At 36.2% G+C, this 21318-nt stretch overlaps 1 protein-coding gene across 5 annotated transcripts in view; it reads left to right on the top strand.

Moving 5' to 3' along the window:
- Hdx (highly divergent homeobox) overlaps positions 1 to 21318 on the top strand; it is a 147984-nt gene that overhangs the window by 15418 nt on the left and 111248 nt on the right. For 3 of the 5 annotated variants that reach the window (XM_087600226.1, NM_001395571.1, XM_087600227.1), the window contains 1 exon segment: positions 16934 to 17080. In XM_087600226.1, coding sequence (XP_087456352.1) covers positions 16934 to 17080 — 147 coding nt within the window. 5 annotated transcript variants of the gene reach the window in all.

The raw sequence follows: 21318 nt of genomic DNA, 5'->3' as shown, positions 1-21318 counted from the left end.
TTGATCCACTTGGACTTAAGCTTTGTACAGTGCAATAAGAATGGATCAATTTGCATTCTTCTACATGCTGACCTCCAGTAGAACCAGCACCATTTGTTGAAAATGCTATCTTTCTTCCACTGGATGACTTTTAGCTCCTTTGTCAAAGATCAAGTGCCCATAGGTGTGTGGGTTCATTTCTTGGTCTTCAATTCTATTCCACTGATCTACCTGCCTGTCTCTGTGTAAATACCATACAGTTTTTATCACTATTGCTCTGTAATACTGCTTTATATACAGGGATATATAAATCAGAGTGAGGTACCTCATTGCAAAAAAGATGGAAATCAGCAAAGCCACACCTTTTAATAAATTAAACTAAAAACAATCTGATTTCTGGGAATGTAGCTTACTTAATAGAGTGCTTGTCCAACATAAGACCCTGTATGCAATTTTCAGTACTGCATAAACTGTGTTTGGTGTAGCACATTTTTAATTCCTGTTCTCAGGAGCTAAAGACAAGAGGATATGAACTTCATGTCAGCTTCCGTACCATGCAAGTTTGAGATCCTACTGTCTTACCTGAAACTGTCTGGAAAGACCCAGAAAACCTAGCCTCCAAGATGGGTTAGCTGGTTGGCCTTGTGCATAGACCTGACTACCAGTTTCTGGATCCCACAAGGTGGCAGGAGAGAACCAACTCTAGACAGCTCTTCTCTAATCTCCAGGCACATGGAGAGTGGGACAGAGAAGGAAAGGGGAAGGGACGGAAAGAAGAAGAGAGGAAGAGGTAGAGAAGTAGACTTTTAAAAAACCATAAATGTTAAAGATGAGTAAATAAATAAATAAATACAAGTGCAATGAAATCTAGTTCTTGGTGATAAAATGAATCTTTGGTTACAGACTGAGCCCAAGGTTATCCTGGAACACATGAGAGTCTGTTTTGGAAAAAAAAGATCAATCCAAATTCCTTATCAAAAATGTCAAAGCAAAATAAATGTAGTTCGCTTATGAAAGAAAAATCTTTCAAAAACATTCTAGCAGCAGGTGTACTCTGTCAAGATTATTAAAGTTCTTTTTAGAGAAGAAGAGAATGAAAGCAAATTGAAATATGGAGTTTGTAATAGTAAAAATAATACTGGAAATAGTACATCTGTGGGTGAAAAAATGAAAGATCTTTTCCATTTAAAAATCATATTAAGAAAGCACTCCTTAATTTTTTAATGAAAATTTATTGAAAGCTTTAAAATGTAATAAAATGACATTGTTTAGCACCAAAATAAAGACTAGTGGAAGGAGAAATTAAAAGATATGGTTGGAAGATTCTTTTCTGTCAAGTAGTATCATATGACTTAATATGGCAAAAAGTTCAACAGGTTGACCACTGTCTCCTAAAAGTTAACTAAAATAAGGGGACAAAGATTTATGACCTAATAAGTTATAATCACGAAAACATTTAATGAATATAAAAAAGTAATAAAAAAACAGGAATTGGTTGGATAAATAAATAAATGGGAAACAATTAAGCATATTATACACTCATACATATTGATGTTTATGTCAATTAAAAACTGTCGAAATAGGCCATCTACAAGGCATAGCCTGTCTATAAGTAAGTTTAAATACAAAGAAACAGACAAATGAAAAGGAATGAAAAAATATACCATGAAAAGAAAACTATATAATATTATTACAGATAAAGATGACCATTCTTTTTAAGAAAGGGATCAATTATTTAAAATAATATAAAATGCTTAAACAATTTGTATCAAATAATAGCACTCTAAAATTTGAAAGAGAAACATAAAATAAACAGTGACAGTGTTGTATTTTAAGAGCTTAATACCTTTTCCTGGCATTGGTTACAAATTTTGAGTCAAATAGCAATTACTGTTTAAAAACATAAATGTCACTCGATCAGCTTAACTTAGTTGATTAGACTACTCCATGAAACAGTAATAAAATGCATGTAATTCTAAGGTGCTCATAGCAATTTGATCAGCATGGACAGTATTTGAGGATATCAGACTGTCAAAAACCAATAAAATAAAATAAAACAAAAAAAAACAGAAAGGATGTTCTCTGGTCATAATACAGTGAAACTGAAAATCAGTAATTGAAATATTTGGGAGATCTCTATATTTTGGGAAACAAAACATTGCACACACTACCAAGAAAAAGAAGGAAGTAACATTTACAGGCAGAAATATGTGAAACAGAAAGGAAGGTATTTAAGAAATCAGCATGCTATCTTTGAGAAAAGGCTATACTATATATAAATGTATATTGGGTTGTAGCCAGAAATCCGATGAATTAAACATAAAGCTAAAACCTATTAAAATGATTCCAAATAAACTGGAAAAATCCTAGGCATGCTTGCCCACACCTATAGCCTGAGTACCTGAGGGGTAGATTCAAGAAGATCTGGAATTCAGTGTCCCCCTTCAGCTATATGTGATTTTGAAGCCAGCCTGAACTGTCTCAACAAACAAACAAACAAACAAACAAACAAACAAACAAACCAAAACTAACCTACCAAACAAAAACCCCAAAATCTAAAGAAACAAGTACAAAAGTCTTAAATTATCTGCCTTGTATAAAGGGTCCACTTTACATTATAGTAACAGATTAGAAGTAAAATGACAGAAAATGTTATGTTGAGACACAGACACATAAAAAAGCCTGAAGTATATGGATTAATATGAAGCATAGTTGAATGAGATCCAAGGAAAAACACAAGGAATAGATGGCCTGTAGAAGATGACTATTGAATAAAAGTTCACTATACCAAAATATGTGACAACGCTCAAATGTCCATGTACTGAAAAACAGATTTTTAAAAAATACATAGAGCCAAACCTGATATAAATAAAAATAGAAAAACATTCATAACCATACCTGAAGACTTCATTCTTTCAATAACAGATTTAAAAGGTAGGCAGAAAAATCAGAAAACATATAGAAAGCTCAAACAATAATATGAGCCAATGTAATTCAATTGACATTTACAGAAACATTCATGCAATGATAGAATACATAGGCCTTTAACTGTATGTGGAACATTTAGCAAGAAGAGTACATAAAAAAATAAAACTCCCCAAAGAATTTTAGAAATGAACAAAACCAAGCAGACTTGGAAGGAAATCAGAATTTAGAGAAATGACTATATATGGGTAAGTTTCCCCCTATTTATGTAACTCAAAGAATATTCTCTGCTTTCTCAAGTCGAAATCAGTAGCAAAAAATATCATACCTACATATTTTAACTAAACTATAAATAAAGGGACTTTGAAAGTACCTTAAACTGAAGGGTAACTTTAAATTGTTACCACAATTTGCAGAACATGAATGAAATACATAGAAATTTAAATGTATACTGGTAATTGCTTATATTTGTGAAAAATCTCAAAACAATTGTGTATGATCTTCTTCCTTACTCTGTTTTAAGTATAAATTGAATCGAGACAAACCAGGCTAAAGGGAAGAGCAAACAGTAAATAGTTAGAGAAGAAATTAAACATAAATGTAAATGAAGACAGAAAAACTTTGACAAAAATCAATGAAGTGAAAAACTAGTTCTATCAGATCAATATACGTGATAAACTTCTTGCCAAGCTCACAAAAAAGAGTAAAGAAACACATTACCAATACCAAGAAAGAAAAGGATAAACCACTGCAGACTCTCTAGTCATTAGACAAGTAGAAAGGAAATTGAATAAATTCATGCTTTGGGTTAGATTAAATGAACCAATTCCCTGAAAAACAGAGAGGATCAAAACTCACTCAGACTTCTATCATTTACATAATTTAAGAATATGATTTGCAGTTTAACACTTCACAATGATGGCAACCATGGTTTTATTTGTAATGTGTGTGTGTGTGTGTGTGTGTGTGTGTGTGTGTGTGTGTGTGTGTGTGAACATATGTGGAAGAATATGATTTGCAGTTTAACACTTCACAATGATGGCAACCATGGTTTTATTTGTAATGTGTGTGTGTGTGTGTGTGTATGTGTGTGTGTGTGTGTGTGTGTGTGTGTGTGTGTGTGTGTGTTTGTGTGTGTGAACATATGTGGAAGTTGAAGGTATTTTTCAAGAGTCAGTTCTCTGCATACACAGTATAGATCCTAGGGATCTAAGTCATCATTAGGCTTGGTGGCAAGTGCCTTTATCCTCTGAGTTATCTTGCTGACCCTTTAGAGTTTTCTTTGGTAATTTTAAACAAATATTTAAGATGAAATAGAGCAGTTCGATGTAATCTCTTTTAGAAGATAAAGAGAAAATCTATTTTGTTGCTCATTAGCATAGTAGCCATGCTAAATGAAGCACAAGAGAACCAGAAATATCCCCCAAAATACAGAGACTCAAAAGCGGTGATAGAATATTTATAAGTCAACTCAAGTGATATGTAAAATCAAATTCATGTACCACAACTGATGTTTATGCTAGGAATGGAGGTAGTTTTACCATTTCAAAATGAAATAACATAATTTACCATGTGAAAATATTAGAGAGCAAAAAATACTGTCATCTCAATAGATATGCAAAAACATGGAAAATTAATCACCTACTGATGATGCTGACGGTGTTCCATTTAAGAAAATACAAGACATTCTTATTAACCTAATAAGATTAATATTGATCAATCTACAAATGATATTGTGCTTAATGATGAAAGACTTAATATTTGCCTCTGAAATTAAGCACAAGGGCAAAATGTTCCACTTATTAAGTTAAAAAAAATCATGCTGTAATTCCTAGCCAGTGTAGTAAGGCAAAATAGAGAACTGAAAGATATAAATATTGGAAAAGAAGAAGTAAGCCTATCTGTGTGGATGGTGTAAGTTTAGAATATACCAAGCACAAAATAAAAGGCTTCTGCAAGTAGGATGTGACCTGTATAAAGTTTTCCACTGCAAAGTCAACATAACGAAACAACAGTGTATCAACAAAATAGCAAAGAACAAGTGGAAATGTAAAAATAAATAAAAGTAACAGTAACACCCTACTGTCAAATAAAAAATATGTTTCTATAATTTTAACATTACAAGTATTTGATCTATAAATTGAAAAACCAGAAGTCAACATGGAACTAAATACTTTGATGAATTAAGAAACATAATGATGCTAAGATAATGAATTTCATTAAGTTGATCTATAGATTCAGTATAATCACAAACACAATCACAGCAGGATTCCAAACTAATGTCAAAAATTGTCAGAAAAGATATTAGGTATAGAACAATTCAAACAAAACTAATATAAAAAGCACACTCAATAAAAAGGGAAATGTAAATGGACTTCCTCAAAATTAGAACCCCAATATATAAAAATATATTTGGAATATATTTTTAAATGTTAACTAAAATATGATTAAAATATTTCCTCCTTCCCTTTCCTGACAGCCTGTCCCAAATTTCCTTCCTTTATCTCCTCTCAGGCCACAGTCCCTCACTCCCCCTCAGATTCGTATTTTAAAACTTTTAATTTGAACACATAATTTTGATGAAATATATTTTGATTATGGTTTCTCATTACACAACTCCTCCAAGATCTTCTACACCGTCTCGTCTCTCTTCTTTATATAAGCATCTTGTTCAGATATTTCCCTAATACTTTAGATGTTTTTTAAATCAAAAGCAATTTTCAGTGTTCATTGTATGTACTGGATTATATGTGTTTTATCAGAAGTAATGTCTTAAGGGATCTCTTTCTATTTGCTATCACTTTTTAAATTAGCATTTTAAAACTTTAAAATTTTAAACAAGAAACATAGATGACAAGTGAGTGTAAGCGCAGGTTCAACGAGAAAAATACAAAGTAGGGGTTGGGGATTTAGCTCAGTGGTAGAGTGCTTGCCTAGCAAGCACAAGGCCCTGGGTTCGGTCCCCAGCTCCGAAAAAAAAGAAAAAGAAAAAAAAAACAAAGTAATGGAACCATAGTAATGTACAAATCACACATTTTCAACCACATTTTGAACCACATTTTCAGTAGTCTTGGCTGGAGGAAATGAAGTAATGTAACCTCTAATTGAATTTGAAAGCATATAACTCAGACACTTAAGCACATGACTCAGCAATACCACTCCTCGGTATTTATGCAAAAGAAGTGAACACTTATTTATATGCATAAAATTGCACATAAATTTTCTTAGCCACTTTCTATATAATTGCCAAGAACTTGGACGAACCCAGATGTTCATCAGGAAAGGAATAGTTTAAGGAAGGGATATTCACATAATAAAATAAAACTCTGAAAGAACAGAGCAGACTATTGAAAACCCAAATTAGTCTGAAATACAAAATGCTAAATGAAAAGAACAAAGCTCAGAAGACCATGCTGTATGCTGTCATTTATTTGGAATTCTTAGTGGGTGATACAAACTGGGGTGACTGGTAGTGTAAAGAAATATTTGGGAGAGCTTGAAATATTTTATATTTTGACTGCCATGATAAATTTATGACTATATACATTTGCCTTACTAAAACCATACTTTCCTTTTTTTTTTCTAATTTTCCCAGTTTATTTCATTTACCAAAGATTACTGTATGTCTCTGTGCTAGGAATCTTATTTTTTCAATTTTATTTATTTTTACACTCCAGATTTTATTCCCCACCCAGTCCACCTCCCCCAGGCTGTTCCACATCCCATACCTCCTCTTTGATCCCCCCCCAATCTCTACAACGATGTTCCCACCCCACCCACCCCACCAGACCTTTAAACTTCCTGTGGCTTCCAGTCTCTTGAGAATTAGGTGCTTTGTCTCTGACTGAATCCATACCCAGGAGTTGGTGATCCAGTGTCTGAGAGATCTTAGGGTCCAGGATAATTGAGATTAACCATACTTTCAAAAGAACAAGTTTTGCTGCATGAAATTTAAAACTGAATAACAGTAATGTGTAGAAAGGACAATGCTGATACAGATATATTTTTGAAGATATATTGATATGTGACTTTTATTAGACTTGAATCCATTTTATAAACAAAATACCAATGGCTGACCTAAAACTCCAAATTTTAAATACTAAAAATGTTATTATATCTGAATTAGTATTCATCTCAATTATAAAAGTTTCAAAGAGTGAATAGTTGTTATTGAATTTTCAAATAAGGTAAGCAGTGAGAACATTATTTAAACATTGGACTTTAAGTGAGGAATTTAAATATGGCATCAAATATGTAAAAACAATATGATGTCAGGATTTATCTGAAATATTTCCACCTGAATGTACAGTCTTGGGTATTATCCAAGGAATATCCAAGGAAGCAGTCATTTCTAGAAGATGCCTTAAGTACTCCTAAAGCAACAAGTTTTAAATATTCAGTCATTGCTCTGGTGGTTTGAATATGATATGCTGAGCATAATTTATCCTTTCTCATTAGCTCAGAGTCCTTATTACAACACTGAATCTTGAAGCCAAAAAGAACATAAGAAATTTGATCCTTGAAATTAATAATTTAAGGGCTTATTGATATTAACAATACAAATTATATTGTGGAGAATTTGAGAAAAGTGAACTCAAAGTTTTGTCTTATAGGAACTGAGATTAATTAGTAGGCAAATCAAATTGTGCAGCCCAGCATTTTACAGACCAGCAAGAATATGCTCAAGGAAATTAAGCGATTTGCTGAATAGTAAGCAGCTCAGCTTAAGTAGCATACAGACTAGACTGTCTTATTCCTATGGTCTTTTATGTGCTGGGTGGATAAGGAGATGCATAGAATATAAAACAAGAGAATCTTGAGGTAAGGCTAAATGTTCTGTGATTTCAATTAGTCACCCAGTTAAGAACGTTTTTTTTTTTCATTTTGTTTAAGATTTCTTTTTTTTAAAAATTTATTTAATACTTGATAATAATACTTTGGTTTCCGGGCAAACATCCCCCTCCCCCTCCCCTTCCTTTTGGGTGTTCCCCTCCCGACCCTCCCCCCATTGCCGCCCTCCCCCCACCAGTCTAGTTCACTGGGGGTTCAGTCTTAGCAGGACCCAGGGCTTCCCCTTCCACTGGTGCTCTTACTAGGATATTCATTGCTACCTATGAGGTCAGAGTCCAGGGTCAGTCCATGTGTGGTCTTTGGGTAGTGGCTTAGTCCCTGGAAGCTCTGGTTGCTTGGCATTGTTGTACATATGGGGTCTCGAGCCCCTTCAAGCTCTTCCAGTCCTTTCTCTGATTCCTTCAACGGGGGTCCTGTTCTCAGTTCAGTGCTTTGCTGCTGGCATTCGCCTCTGTATTTGCTGTATTCTGGCTGTGTCTCTCAGGAGCGATCTACATCCGGCTCCTGTCGGTCTGCACTTCTTTGCTTCATCCATCTTGTCTAATTGGGTGGCTGTATATGTATGGGCCACATGTGGGGCAGGCTCTGAATGGGTGTTCCTTCAGTCTCTGTTTTAATCTTTGCCTCTCCCTTCCCTGCCAAGGGTATTCTTTTTCCTCATTTAAAGAAGGAGTGAAGCATTCACATTTTGATCATCCGTCTTGAGTTTCATGTGCTCTAGGCATCTAGGGTAATTCAAGCATTTGGGCTAATAGCCACTTATCAATGAGTGCATACCATGTGTGTCTTTCTGTGATTGGGTTACCTCACTCAGGATGGTATTTTCCAGTTCCAACCATTTGCCAACGAATTTCATAAAGCCGTTGTTTTTGATAGCTGAGTAATATTCCATTCTGTAGATGTACCACATTTTCTGTATCCATTCCTCTGTTGAAGGGCATCTGGGTTCTTTCCAGCTTCTGGCTATTATAAATAAGGCTGCAATGAACATAGTGGAGCACGTGTCTCTTTTATATGTTGAGGCATCTTTTGGGTATATGCCCAAGAGAGGTATAGCTGGATCCTCAGGCAGTTCAATGTCCAATTTTCTGAGGAACCTCCAGACTGATTTCCAGAATGGTTGTACCAGTCTGCAATCCCACCAACAATGGAGGAGTGTTCCTCTTTCCCCGCATCCTCGCCAGCATCTGCTGTCACCTGAGTTTTTGATCTTAGCCATTCTCACTGGTGTGAGGTGAAATCTCAGGGTTGTTTTGATTTGCATTTCCCTTATGACTAAAGATGTTGAACATTTCTTTAGGTGTTTCTCAGCCATTCGGCATTCCTCAGCTGTGAATTCTTTGTTTAGCTCAGAACCCCATTTTTTAATAGGGTTATTTGTTTCCCTGCGGTCTAACTTCTTGAGTTCTTTGTATATTTTGGATATAAGGCCTCTATCTGTTGTAGGACTGGTAAAGATCTTTTCCCAATCTGTTGGTTGCCGATTTGTCCTAACCACAGTGTCCTTTGCCTTACAGAAGCTTTGCAGTTTTATGAGATCCCATTTGTCGATTCTTGATCTTAGAGCATAAGCCATTGGTGTTTTGTTCAGGAAATTTTTTCCAGTGCCCATGTGTTCCAGATGCTTCCCTAGTTTTTCTTCTATTAGTTTGAGTGTATCAGGTTTGATGTGGAGGTCCTTGATCCACTTGGACTTAAGCTTTGTACAGGGTGACAAGGATGGATCGATATGCATTCTTCTACATGTTGCCCTCCAGTTGAACCAGCACCATTTGCTGAAAATGCTATCTTTTTTCCATTGGATGGTTTTGGCTCCTTTGTCAAAAATCAAGTGACCATAGGTGTGTGGGTTCATTTCTGGGTCTTCAATTCTATTCCATTGGTCTATCTGTCTGTCTCTGTACCAATACCATGCAGTTTTTATCACTATTGCTCTGTAATACTGCTTGAGTTCAGGGATAGTGATTCCCCCTGAAGTCCTTTTATTGTTGAGGATAGCTTTAGCTATCCTGGGTTTTTTGTTATTCCAGATGAATTTGCAAATTGTTCTGTCTAACTCTTTGAAGAATTGGATTGGTATTTTGATGGGGATTGCATTGAATATGTAGATTGCTTTTGGTAAAATGGCCATTTTTACTATATTAATCCTGCCAATCCATGAGCATGGGAGATCTTTCCATCTTCTGAGGTCTTCTTCAATTTCCTTCTTCAGTGTCTTGAAGTTCTTATTGTGCAGATCTTTTACTTGCTTGGTTAAAGTCACACCGAGGTACTTTATATTATTTGGGTCTATTATGAAGGGTGTCGTTTCCCTAATTTCTTTCTCGGCTTGTTTCTCTTTTGTGTAGAGGAAGGCAACTGATTTATTTGAGTTAATTTTATACCCAGCCACTTTGCTGAAGTTGTCTATCAGCTTTAGTAGTTCTCTGGTGGAACTTTTGGGATCACTTAAATAAACTATCATATCATCTGCAAATAGTGATATTTTGACTTCTTCTTTTCCGATCTGTATCCCCTTGACCTCCTTTTGTTGTCTGATTGCTCTGGCTAGAACTTCAAGAACTATATTGAATAAGTAGGGAGAGAGTGGGCAGCCTTGTCTAGTCCCTGATTTTAGTGGGATTGCTTCAATTTTCTCTCCATTTAGTTTAATGTTAGCAACTGGTTTGCTGTCTATGGCTTTTACTATGTTTAGGTATGGGCCTTGACTTCCCATTCTTTCCAGGACTTTTATCATGAAGGGGTGTTGAATTTTGTCAAATGCTTTCTCAGCATCTAATGAAATGATCATGTGGTTCTGTTCTTTCAGTTTGTTTATATAATGGATCACGTTGATGGTTTTCCGTATATTAAACCATCCCTGCATGCCTGGGATGAAGCCTACTTGATCGTGGTGGATGACTGTTTTGATGTGCTCTTGGATTCGGTTTGCCAGAATTTTATTGAGTATTTTTGCGTCGATATTCATAAGGGAAATTGGTCTGAAGTTCTCTTTCTTTGTTGGGTCTTTGTGTGGTTTAGGTATAAGAGTAATTGTGGCTCCATAGAAGGAATTCGGGAGTGATCCATCTGTTTCAATTTTGTGGAATAGTTTGGATAATATTGGTATGAGGTCTTCTATGAAGGTTTGATAGAATTTTGCACTAAACCCGTCTGGACCTGGGCTCTTTTTGGTTGGGAGACCTTTAATGACTGCTTCTATTTCCTTAGGAGTTATGGGGTTGTTTAACTGGTTTATCTGTTCCTGATTTAACTTCGATACCTGGTATCTGTCTAGGAAATTGTCCATTTCCTGCAGATTTTCAAGTTTTGTTGAATATAGGCTTTTATAGTAAGATCTGATGATTTTTTGAATTTCCTCTGAATCTGTAGTTATGTCTCCCTTTTCATTTCTGATTTTGTTAATTTGGACACATTCTCTGGGTCCTCTCGTTACTCTGGCTAAGGGTCTATCTATCTTGTTGATTTTCTCAAAGAACCAACTTTTGGTTCTGTTGATTCTTTCTATGGCCCTTTTTGTTTCTACTTGGTTGATTTCAGCTCTGAGTTTGATTATTTCCTGCCTTCTACTCCTCCTGGGTGTATTTGCTTCTTTTTGCTCTAGAGCTTTTAGGTGTGCTGTCAAGCTGCTGACATATGCTCTTTCCTGTTTCTTTCTGCAGGCACACAGCGCTATGAGTTTTCCTCTTAGCACAGCTTTCATTGTGTCTCATAAGGTTTGGTATGTTGTACATTCATTTTCATTAAATTCTAAAAAGTTTTTAATTTCTTTCTTTATTTCTTCCTTGACTAGGTTATCATTGAGTAGAGCATTGTTCAATTTCCACGTATATGTGGGCATTCTTCCCTTATTGTTATTGAAGACCAGTTTTAGGCCGTGGTGGTCTGATAGCATGCATGGGATTATTTCTATCTTTCTGTACCTGTTGAGGCCCGTTTTTTGACCAAGTATATGGTCAATTTTGGAGAAAGTACCATGAGGACCTGAGAAGAAGGTATATCCTTTTGCTTTAGGATAGAATGTTCTATAAATATCCGTTAAGTCCATTTGGCTCATGACTTCTCTTAGTCTGTCTACGTCTCTGTTTCATTTCTGTTTCCATGATCTGTCCATTGATGAGAGTGGGGTGTTGAAATCTCCCACTATTATTGTGTGAGGTGCAATGTGTGTTTTGAGCTTTAGTAAGGTTTCTTTTACGTATGTAGGTGCCCTTGTATTTGGGGCATAGATATTTAGGATTGAGAGTTCATCTTGGTGGATTTTTCCTTTGATGAATATGAAGTGTCCTTCCTTATCTTTTTTGATGACTTTTAGTTGAAAATTGATTTTACTTGATATTAGAATGGCTAATCCAGCTTGCTTCTTCTGACCATTTGCTTGGAAAGTTGTTTTCCAGCCTTTCACTCTGAGGTAGTGTCTGTCTTTGTCTCTGAGGTGTGTTTCCTGTAGGCCGCAGAATGCATGGTCCTCGTTGCCTATACAGTTTGTTAATCTATGTCTTTTTATTGGGGAGTTGAGGCCATTGATGTTGAGAGATATTAAGGAATAGTGATTATTGCTTCCTGTTATATTCATATTTGGATGTCAGGTTATGTTTATGTGCTTTTCTTCTCTTTGTTTTGTTGCCAAGACGATTAGTTTCTTGCTTCTTCTAGGGTATAGCTTGCCTCCTTATGTTGGGCTTTACCCTTTATTATCCTTTGTAGTGTTGGATTTGTAGAAAGATATTGTGTAAATTTGGTTTTGTCATGGAATATCTTGGTTTCTCCATCTATGTTAATTGAGAGTTTTGCAGGATACAGTAACCTGGGCTGGCATTTGTGTTCTCCTAGGGTTTGTATGACATCTGTCCAGGATCTTCTGGCCTTCATAGTTTCTGGCGAAAAGTCTGGTGTGATTCTGATAGGTCTGCCTTTATATGTTACTTGACCTTTTTCCCTTACTGCTTTTAATATTCTTTCTTTATTTTATGAGTTTGCTGTTTTGACTATTATGTGACGGGAGGTGTTTCTTTTCTGGTCCAATCTATTTGGAATTCTGTAGGCTTCTTGTATGCCTATGGGTATCTCCTTTTTTAGGTTAGGGAAGTTTTCTTCTATGATTCTGTTGAAGATATTTACTGGTCCTTTGAGCTGGGAGTCTTCACTCTCTTCTATACCTATTATCCTTAGGTTTGATCTTCTCATTGAGTCCTGGATTTCCTGTATGTTTTGGACCAGTAGCTTTTTCCGCTTTACATTATCTTTGACAGTTAAGTCAATGATTTCTATGGAATCTTCTGCTCCCGAGATTCTCTCTTCCATCTCTTGTATTCTGTTGGTGAAGCTTGTATCTACAGCTCCTTGTCTTTTCTTTTGATTTTCTATATCCAGGGTTGTTTCCATGTGTTCTTTCTTGATTGCTTCTATTTCCATTTTTAATTCCTTCAACTGTTTGATTGTGTTTTCCTGGAATTCTTTCAGGGATTTTGTGTCTCCTCTCTATGGGTTTCTACTTTTTTATTTACGTTTTCCTGGAATTCTTTCAGGCATTTTTCCGATTCCTCTCTGTAGGCTTCTACTTGTTCTCTAAGGGAGTTCTTCACGTCTTTCTTGAAGTCCTCCAGCATCATGATCAAATATGATTTTGAAACTAGATCTTGCTTTTCTGGTGTGTTTGGATATTCCATGTTTCTTTTGGTGGGAGAATTGGGCTCCGATGATGCCATGTAGTCTTGGTTTCTGTTGCTTGGGTTCCTGCACTTGCCTCTCGCCATCAGATTATCTCTAGTATTACTTTGTTCTGCTATTTCTGACAGTGGCTAGACTGTCCTATAAGCCTGTGTGTCAGGAGTACTGTAGACTTGTTTTCCTGTTTTCTTTCAGCCAGTTATGGGGACAGAGTGTTCTGCTTTCGGGCGTGTAGTTTTTCCTCTCTACAGGTCTTCAGCTGTTCCTGTGGGCCTGTGTCTTGAGTTCACCAGCAGGTCACTTGCAGCAGAAAATTTGGTCTTACCTGTGGTCCCGAGGCTCAAGTTTGCTCGTGGGGTGCTGCCCACGAGCTCTCTGCTGCGGCGGCAACCAGGAAGATCTGCGCCGCCATTTCCGGGAGCTTCAGTGCATCAGGGTTTCAGATGGCGTTTGGTGTTTTCCTCTGGCGTCTGAGATGTGTGTGCAGAGTGCAGTCTCTTCTGGTTTCCCAGGCGTGTCTTCCTCTCTGAAGGTTTAGCTCTCCCTCCCATGGGATTTGGGTGCAGAGAACTGTTTATCCGGTCTGTTCCTTCAGGTTCCGGTGGTGTCTGAGGCCCAGTGGTCCTGCCGCTCCTGGGCCCTCCCCTACGGGAACCCAGAGGCCTTATACAGTTTCCTCTTGCGCCAGGGATGTGGGCAGAGGTGGGCAGTGTGTGGTGGTCTCCTCCGCTCTGCAGCCTCGGGAATGCCCACCTGACCAGGCGGTGAGGTCTGTCCCACGGGGTTTGGGAGCAGAGAGCTGCTGCGGGCTGGGATCCGTGGTTGTGGGACTTCCGGTAAACACAGGAAGTGCCCGGTCCTAGAGGAATTTTGCCTCTGTGTGTCGTGAGTTCACCAGGCAGGTTTCTGCAGTGGAAAAGTTGGTCCTACCTGTGGTTCCGAGGCTCAAGTTTGCTCGTGGGGTACTCCCTAAGTCCTCTCCGTGGCGGCAGCAACCGGGAAGATCTGCGCTGCTCTTTCCAGGAGCCTCCGTGCACCAGGGTTCCAGATGGCGTTTGGTGTTTTCCTCTGGCGTCTGCATGTGCGCAGAGTGCAGTCTCTTCTGGTTTCCCAGGCGTGTCTGCCTCTCTGAAGGTTTAGCTCTCCCTCCCACGGGATTTGGGTGCAGAGAACTGTTTATCTGGTCTGTTTCCTTCAGGTTCCGGCAGTGTCTCAGGCGCAGGGGTCCTGCCGCTCCTGGGCCCTCCCCTACGGGAACCCAGAGGCCTTGTATAGTTTCCTCTTGGGCCAGGGATGTGGGCAGGGGTGGGCAGTGTTGGTGGTCTCCTCCGCTCTGCAGCCTCGGGAGTGCCCACCTGACCAGGCGGTGAGGTCTCCAGAACTTCTTTCCATGCTATCCAATGGGCTGATTCCATGGAGTCAGTGACACACCATTTTGTATTTTACATATATTATGTTAAAAGAGATAATTCTGGTTATTGCTTTGTAAATGGTTAATAATTTTGGCTTTTTGTTAATTTAATATAGACAAACATAGCTATGATGGGTAGAAATAATGACATCTTATTCAGATGGGTTATCTAGCTAGAAACATAGCTACTTTCAGAAGAGTGTCTTTTTGCTGTTATTGCTGAATTTAACGGAAAGACTTAAAAAGTCCTTAGCATTTCTATATGTTTTTGATGTTCAGTCACTTGCATTTGCATATTGGTTATCAGTGGAGAAGTTCAGCTGTTCTTTATATGGTAAGTGTAATGATTGTAGTCAGCCAATAGGAAAATAGTTTATCCTATATTTCAAGGAAGGTATGCTCACACTTGGATATCTACTGCGTCCTGCAGTGTAGGATTTTACTGTAGATGCAGGAAAGGATCAGGGTGATTTTTTTCCTAATTATGCATTCATAATTTGAATTTGCCACCCTCAGAATCTATTCCACGGTACCTTGCTTCTAAATCAGATGAGGTATTTCAGGTATTTGACTTCCATCTTCTGGGTCTTCTCCTGATTGTGGTTGAACCATTTAGGGTAAACTCTGAGAGTTGGAACCCATCATAGTACAAATTGATTTAATGGATACTGCCCCTACCTACTGGTGCAATCATCCTTGAGTGTTTGGTCAAGTTGACATCCACATTACTGAACATCCTTCAGAACTCTCAGAAAGTTAATGGAGGTCTTTATTCCTGGATGTTCAGAAAAGAAACTCTACATTCATTTCTCCCGTGGCCTCTCTTACATTTAATTTTCTTTAGTCAAATCTCTTAACAAATAGAGAAGGGTTTGTGTGAGCAAGGAACAAAGTTTAAAAAAATAAAAAAAAAAACGAATAACATACGGTAGCGTATGGTTACATGTTATGATTTATTAATTTTTATTGGATGGATTTATTATTGTAAGTATTGAGGGTAGGGGGAAATTATATTTCCATATTAATGATTTTGATTGTTTCGATATACTGTATACTAGGGAAAATGTTTCATTTGACTGGTGGCATTTTTGTTGTGGCAGTTTTCTAATTTTTAAGGCATGACTTCCTCAAGAAATTCTTTCCATGTGACAAATTTTTAACAGAAATCCAAAGTTTCCTTAATCAAATTAAAAATGTTACTTTAAAATATGCACTATTATAATTCATCCTTTAAAAGTAGCGTTTGACCAGCCATTTTCTTGTGAGACATGCAAAATTCTTAGCCCTTTGTATTAAGAATCTCACCCATTGTCAGGAAAAGTAAACTTACGTTGTCTAATTTTGATGGTGTCAAAATAATTTAAAAGGACATGGTTTTAGTAAGTTACACTCATTTTGAATTTCCATTTAGGAACTATAGTTATTAGTTAAAAGTTCAATTGAGCTGAGCGTGTTTGTGAACTCTTGTAAACCCAACATTTGGTAGAGGCAGGAAGGTAGGAGTTGGAGGCCAGCCTGTACTACATGAGAACCCATCTCAAGAGCAAAATCAAAACAAACAAATATTAAAAAGAGAGATTTTTTAATATATGATAAAATTTCTTTTATCGCAGAATGGGGGGAGAAAAAAAAAAGTCCCTTTTGTTTCCGAGCACAGCTTCTGACTGTTAAGACATATGCCAGAGGCTTTTCTTGACAAAGAACAGCGAGTGTCCCTGTTGATAATTGACTGCGGATGGCTAACACCATCTCTGGCTTTACCAGCCATAAATATTTATTTCCGTGAAAACCATTTTTCCCCATGTACTGACACAAACCAGATAAGAGATTGACTCTTTTCTCTTTTCTTTTTCGTTTTCTATGTTTCTGTCTTTAAAATTTGTGCTTTTCCAAGCAAATTAAATGTTTGTATATATTTTTCAGGGGGAAGCTATCTCCCTTTAGAATACAAATTACTGCCCACTACTGAGGGTCAATTTATTTACATAAATTGTGCCGCTTAGAAACACTAAAATTGTATCAGAAACCAAAAGTGTTCGAAATCTACACCTATCAAGTTTTAATTCCAATTTTCAGAGTATCTTCTTTTATTTTTAGATGAATCTACGTTCTGTATTTACTGTAGAGCAACAAAGGATTTTACAGCGTTATTATGAAAATGGAATGACAAATCAAAGTAAAAATTGCTTTCAGCTCATATTACAGTGTGCACAGGAGGCTAAGCTGGACTTCAGTGTAGTCAGGGTAAGTATTGAGGCCTTGCACTTGAATTTATAGCTTTTTATTACAAACGATATTTGCTTACTATAAGAAAAAACAATTCAGGGTATGAAGTACTAACTTTATCACAGCTTCATTTCCCTGATGTAAAAATACTATTTTGATAGAGAAACCCACCTATTTATTTTTATAAATATCTTAAAGACACTAAAACCCTCGCAGTGTGGAGATATCTCTTATATTAATCTTTAATAAATACCAGTAATATTAGTTATGGATTGTTGATCATATTCTTTATTGAAACTCAGTTAATCTGCACAAGACCTCCACCATGATTAGGAAAACAGATTTTCTGAAGCAATTACAATTACCTAGCTTTTTTGTTGTATTTAGAAGTTTTCCTCAGACATTTAGGATTTGAAGTTTCCCTTTTCAGGAAAGTACATTTTGGTTTTACAGATATATTTGCTTTCTAAGTAAAATGTATGGATTTAATGGTTAGTAAGTATGAGACGGGGAATCCCAAAGGAGGAAATTATTGCAACTGTTCTTATTCTGTGTAAAAGAAAAAATCAGATCTGTTCCACATTCCTGAATAGCAATGAGGTAATAGAGAAGAGGCAAGTGATAAATTTAATAGAACTAATGACTGATTTTCTTGGATGCGTTGGTTCTTTCATGCTTATTTAAACATTCTACAAATCGTTTTGGTGTGGAACCCCACTGATTCAAGATTAACAACTTACCTGTCCAGGACATTCACTAGGCTAATTTTGGGAAAAGAGGGCTATATGTTTTTCAAGTTTATTTTGCTGTACAATTGTACCTTCAAAGACACTAGAGAAAAGATATTTAGATCGAGCCATTTCTAAATTATTTCTTAAGAACTTAAGAATTTATTCACTTTCAACTAGTAAATTATGCCATGAATTATGGGGGAAAGTATTCTTATTGTTTAAGATCAACTATCAGATTCACATTTCTTAACCACTGAACCATCTCTCCAGCTCCCAGATTCACACTTCTATAAAAACTACAAATATGTCCTTTTAGTAGCTCTAAATGCACCATTTACATTAAAAATAATAAAGTATTTCAAGTTGATGAGATTGCACTGTATACAAATAAATGTTTTCCAAGTGATATATTCTTGGACTTTACCCCCTTTGTGTCATCATTAATTTGAAGTAAATCACCTTCCCAGACAGTTGAAATGTGGACCACCTTTTATATTTCAAATTTATTACTGAATTCTTCCCCTCATAACTAATACCATTGTATTTGAATATAGAAATTAAATATTTTTACTGCTCATGGAGTGAAAATCTAAAACAATGATAGTAACAGATCTCAATGCTTAGAATGTAGGATTGTGACTATAATATTATATAGATATAAGGACTTGTGTAAAGCAGTTTTCTTCATTCATCATTGGTTTACAAAGTCATTATTTCAAATTATATCCCAACATAATATTCACTCTTCTTCCACTCAGACAAAGGCTCAGCAGAGCAATTTATACATTTTTTTCTTTTCTTTTTTTTCGGAGCTGGGGACTGAACCCAGGGCCTTGCAGTTGCTAGGCAAGCGCTCTACCTCTGAGCCAAATCCCCAACCCCCAGTTTATACATTTTTAAATCTACAATTTCCCCATCTTTTGCTCTTTGTGTCCTACTTCAGAGAGATCTGTACTATTTTCAATATAAAGTTACTGATTTTTCTGAAAAATTTAAGTCTATTGTATTAGTACTTACTCTGTACGTAAAATGACTTAAAAGGCTGAATAAAACATCCAAGTAAAAGTAATCACTATGAAGTAAATGGACGAGAGAACACTGAGATGTAAAGGTTAAGTAAATTAGAACACGAAACTATGAAAATGCTGTGACGAAACCCATTCTTTTGTGTGCTAACTTCTCAAAAGTGAAGAAAAAATGTTCTGCCATTAAATCCTGGTAATACTTATAAAATGCCGATAATCTTAATTATATCTGTACTGAAAAAAGAAATTTAAAGGTAGTAAATGTATAAGAGAACTAAAAGAGAATTTTACAACCTCCAAATATTGGCAATTCAAACATTTGCCTTTCCTTTTTCCTATGTATAGTCTGCTTGCTAGATCATCACCTTTTGATTCTCATTATCCCAGCTTGTCTGACATGCTTTTCCTTTTCCTTTTGATGAACGAGGCATTTACAAGGGGTGGACATTTATATCTGATAAGCATTGTTAAATTTTAGATCTTATATCTGAGCAGCTTTGGTAAGGTTTAATTTTTGTAGCCTTCAAACGCATTTCTCTATTTACAACATTTGAGGTACAAGTATTTCTTAAATATATATTTTTGTGCTTTTCTTTGATAGGAAACTTGGAAAATAATTGTACTCTTAGTTTTTTGTTGTTCAGTGATTTCTTATTAAGAGCTAATTAGCATATGTCAATTATACATAATGAATTTCATTACATTGTTTTGATGATTTCCCTTTCTGGGTTAAGAGTGTTGTAGTTTTTTTTAACACTCTATGGCTTATTCAAGTGCACTGCTGAGGTGGGTGTGGTGGTACACACGAAGAACTGCAGCACAGAGGAGGCAAAGGTAGAAGAGTCCTTACAAGTTCAAGATCAACCTGTCCGCATGACACAACCCGATGTTAAAAAAGAAGCTGTATAAAATTATTAACGTTGAGGATTTAAGAAAACAGGTATTGCCATACAAAAGCATTAAAAATGAATCCCAAAGTTTTATAAAATACGAAACCTGCAGAAAAATACCCTCCACAAAATAAACAAGTCTTTAAGGGTTTTTTCTTTTCTTTTCTTTTCTTTTCCTTTCTTTTCTTTCTTTTTTTTTTTGGATATTCTAAGTGTTTATAAACCAAACAGCTGTAAATTAGATTGTATTAGTAAGATGATTAATTAAAATGTTAATATACAGTAATATAGTCACATTTCTTCTTTTTCCTCCCTCCACATCCTCCCATATAGGTCTGCCCATTCTCATTCATATTCATGGCTTCTTTTTGCATGCATATAATTATGTATATACATATATATTCCTGACTATAACCTCTTCATTTTGTATCATTTTACTTCTATGTATGTTTCTAGAATTCTAGCATTGGACAATCAATTTGTGTGTTCTTCCTTGGGGAAGACCACCTTTCCTGCTTCCAGGTTTAATCAGTTGCCTATAATTCTTTATATATCATACTTTTAAAATAAACACTCAAAAAGTCAGGTGTGGTTGGAGGCACACCTGTAATCCTAGCACTTGGGAGAGAAGTGCAGGTAGGACTCTGGAAATCAAGGTTGCCTTTGGGTATAGAACATGTTGAGGCCATCCTGGCCTGTATGACAGCCTGTCTCAAAAACAAGTGTACAGTGAGAGTTCTTCAGAACTAAAATATGAACCTTACTGCTTAGATGAAATTTTCCCTTCTGAGATTATAATGCTTCCACAAAATTTAACCCAAGTATTTTATTTCAATCAACTGTGAAACATGTTTACTCTCTGTACTAATAATTTTAATTTTAAAACAGCAATTTGAGCAGCAAGGCATAGTGATATACACCTATGACCTTAACAGATGGAATATGGAAACATGGTATTTAGAAATTTGTCCTCATCCTATGCCAAATAATAAATTCAAGGACAGTCTGGTTATATGACACCCTGCCATAAAAGAAATATAAATTACACATCTAAAATAATAAACAATAATAGTCCTATATCTCAGATGCATAAGAGCAATTAATATACTGATTCTTTTAATAATTTGGCTAGGAATATAGCTCAGTTGATAGACTACTTGCCTAGTATGTAAGAAGCCCTGGGCTCTGTCTTCAGTACCACATAAGTTGGGTGATGTGGTAAATCCCTGTAAAAAGGCAAAGGCAGGTGAATCACAACTTTAATATTATCCTTGGCTACATAGGCTTGCCTGTGCTAGAGGTCTTGTATAAAGGAAATTTACAAATTTGTAAATCAACAGAAAAAAACTTTCCAAGATTTAAAAACACAATTGCCTTGAACATGGAGCCAACATGACAAGTGAGATATACGTCTCTCCTCATGGTATTTTCTTTACTAGCCATATACTAGCCTTATAGTAGCTTTAGCCATATAGTGATGTATTAAAAATAAATCTAAACTTTGTTTGCTTTCAACTATTCGTCCAGCTGCCTACTGTATACCCCTTAAATCTTATATCTATTAATGTTCTAAAACTGTAAGAAGGATAATTAAAGAGTCTACTTAGAAA

Source organism: Rattus norvegicus, chromosome X (genome assembly GCF_021556685.1).
Source record: "Rattus norvegicus strain SHRSP/BbbUtx chromosome X, alternate assembly SHRSP_T2T, whole genome shotgun sequence".
Lineage (NCBI taxonomy): Eukaryota > Metazoa > Chordata > Mammalia > Rodentia > Muridae > Rattus > Rattus norvegicus.
The sequence above is the reverse complement of the archived record's forward strand: the minus strand, read 5'-3'. Positions and strand labels throughout refer to the sequence as shown.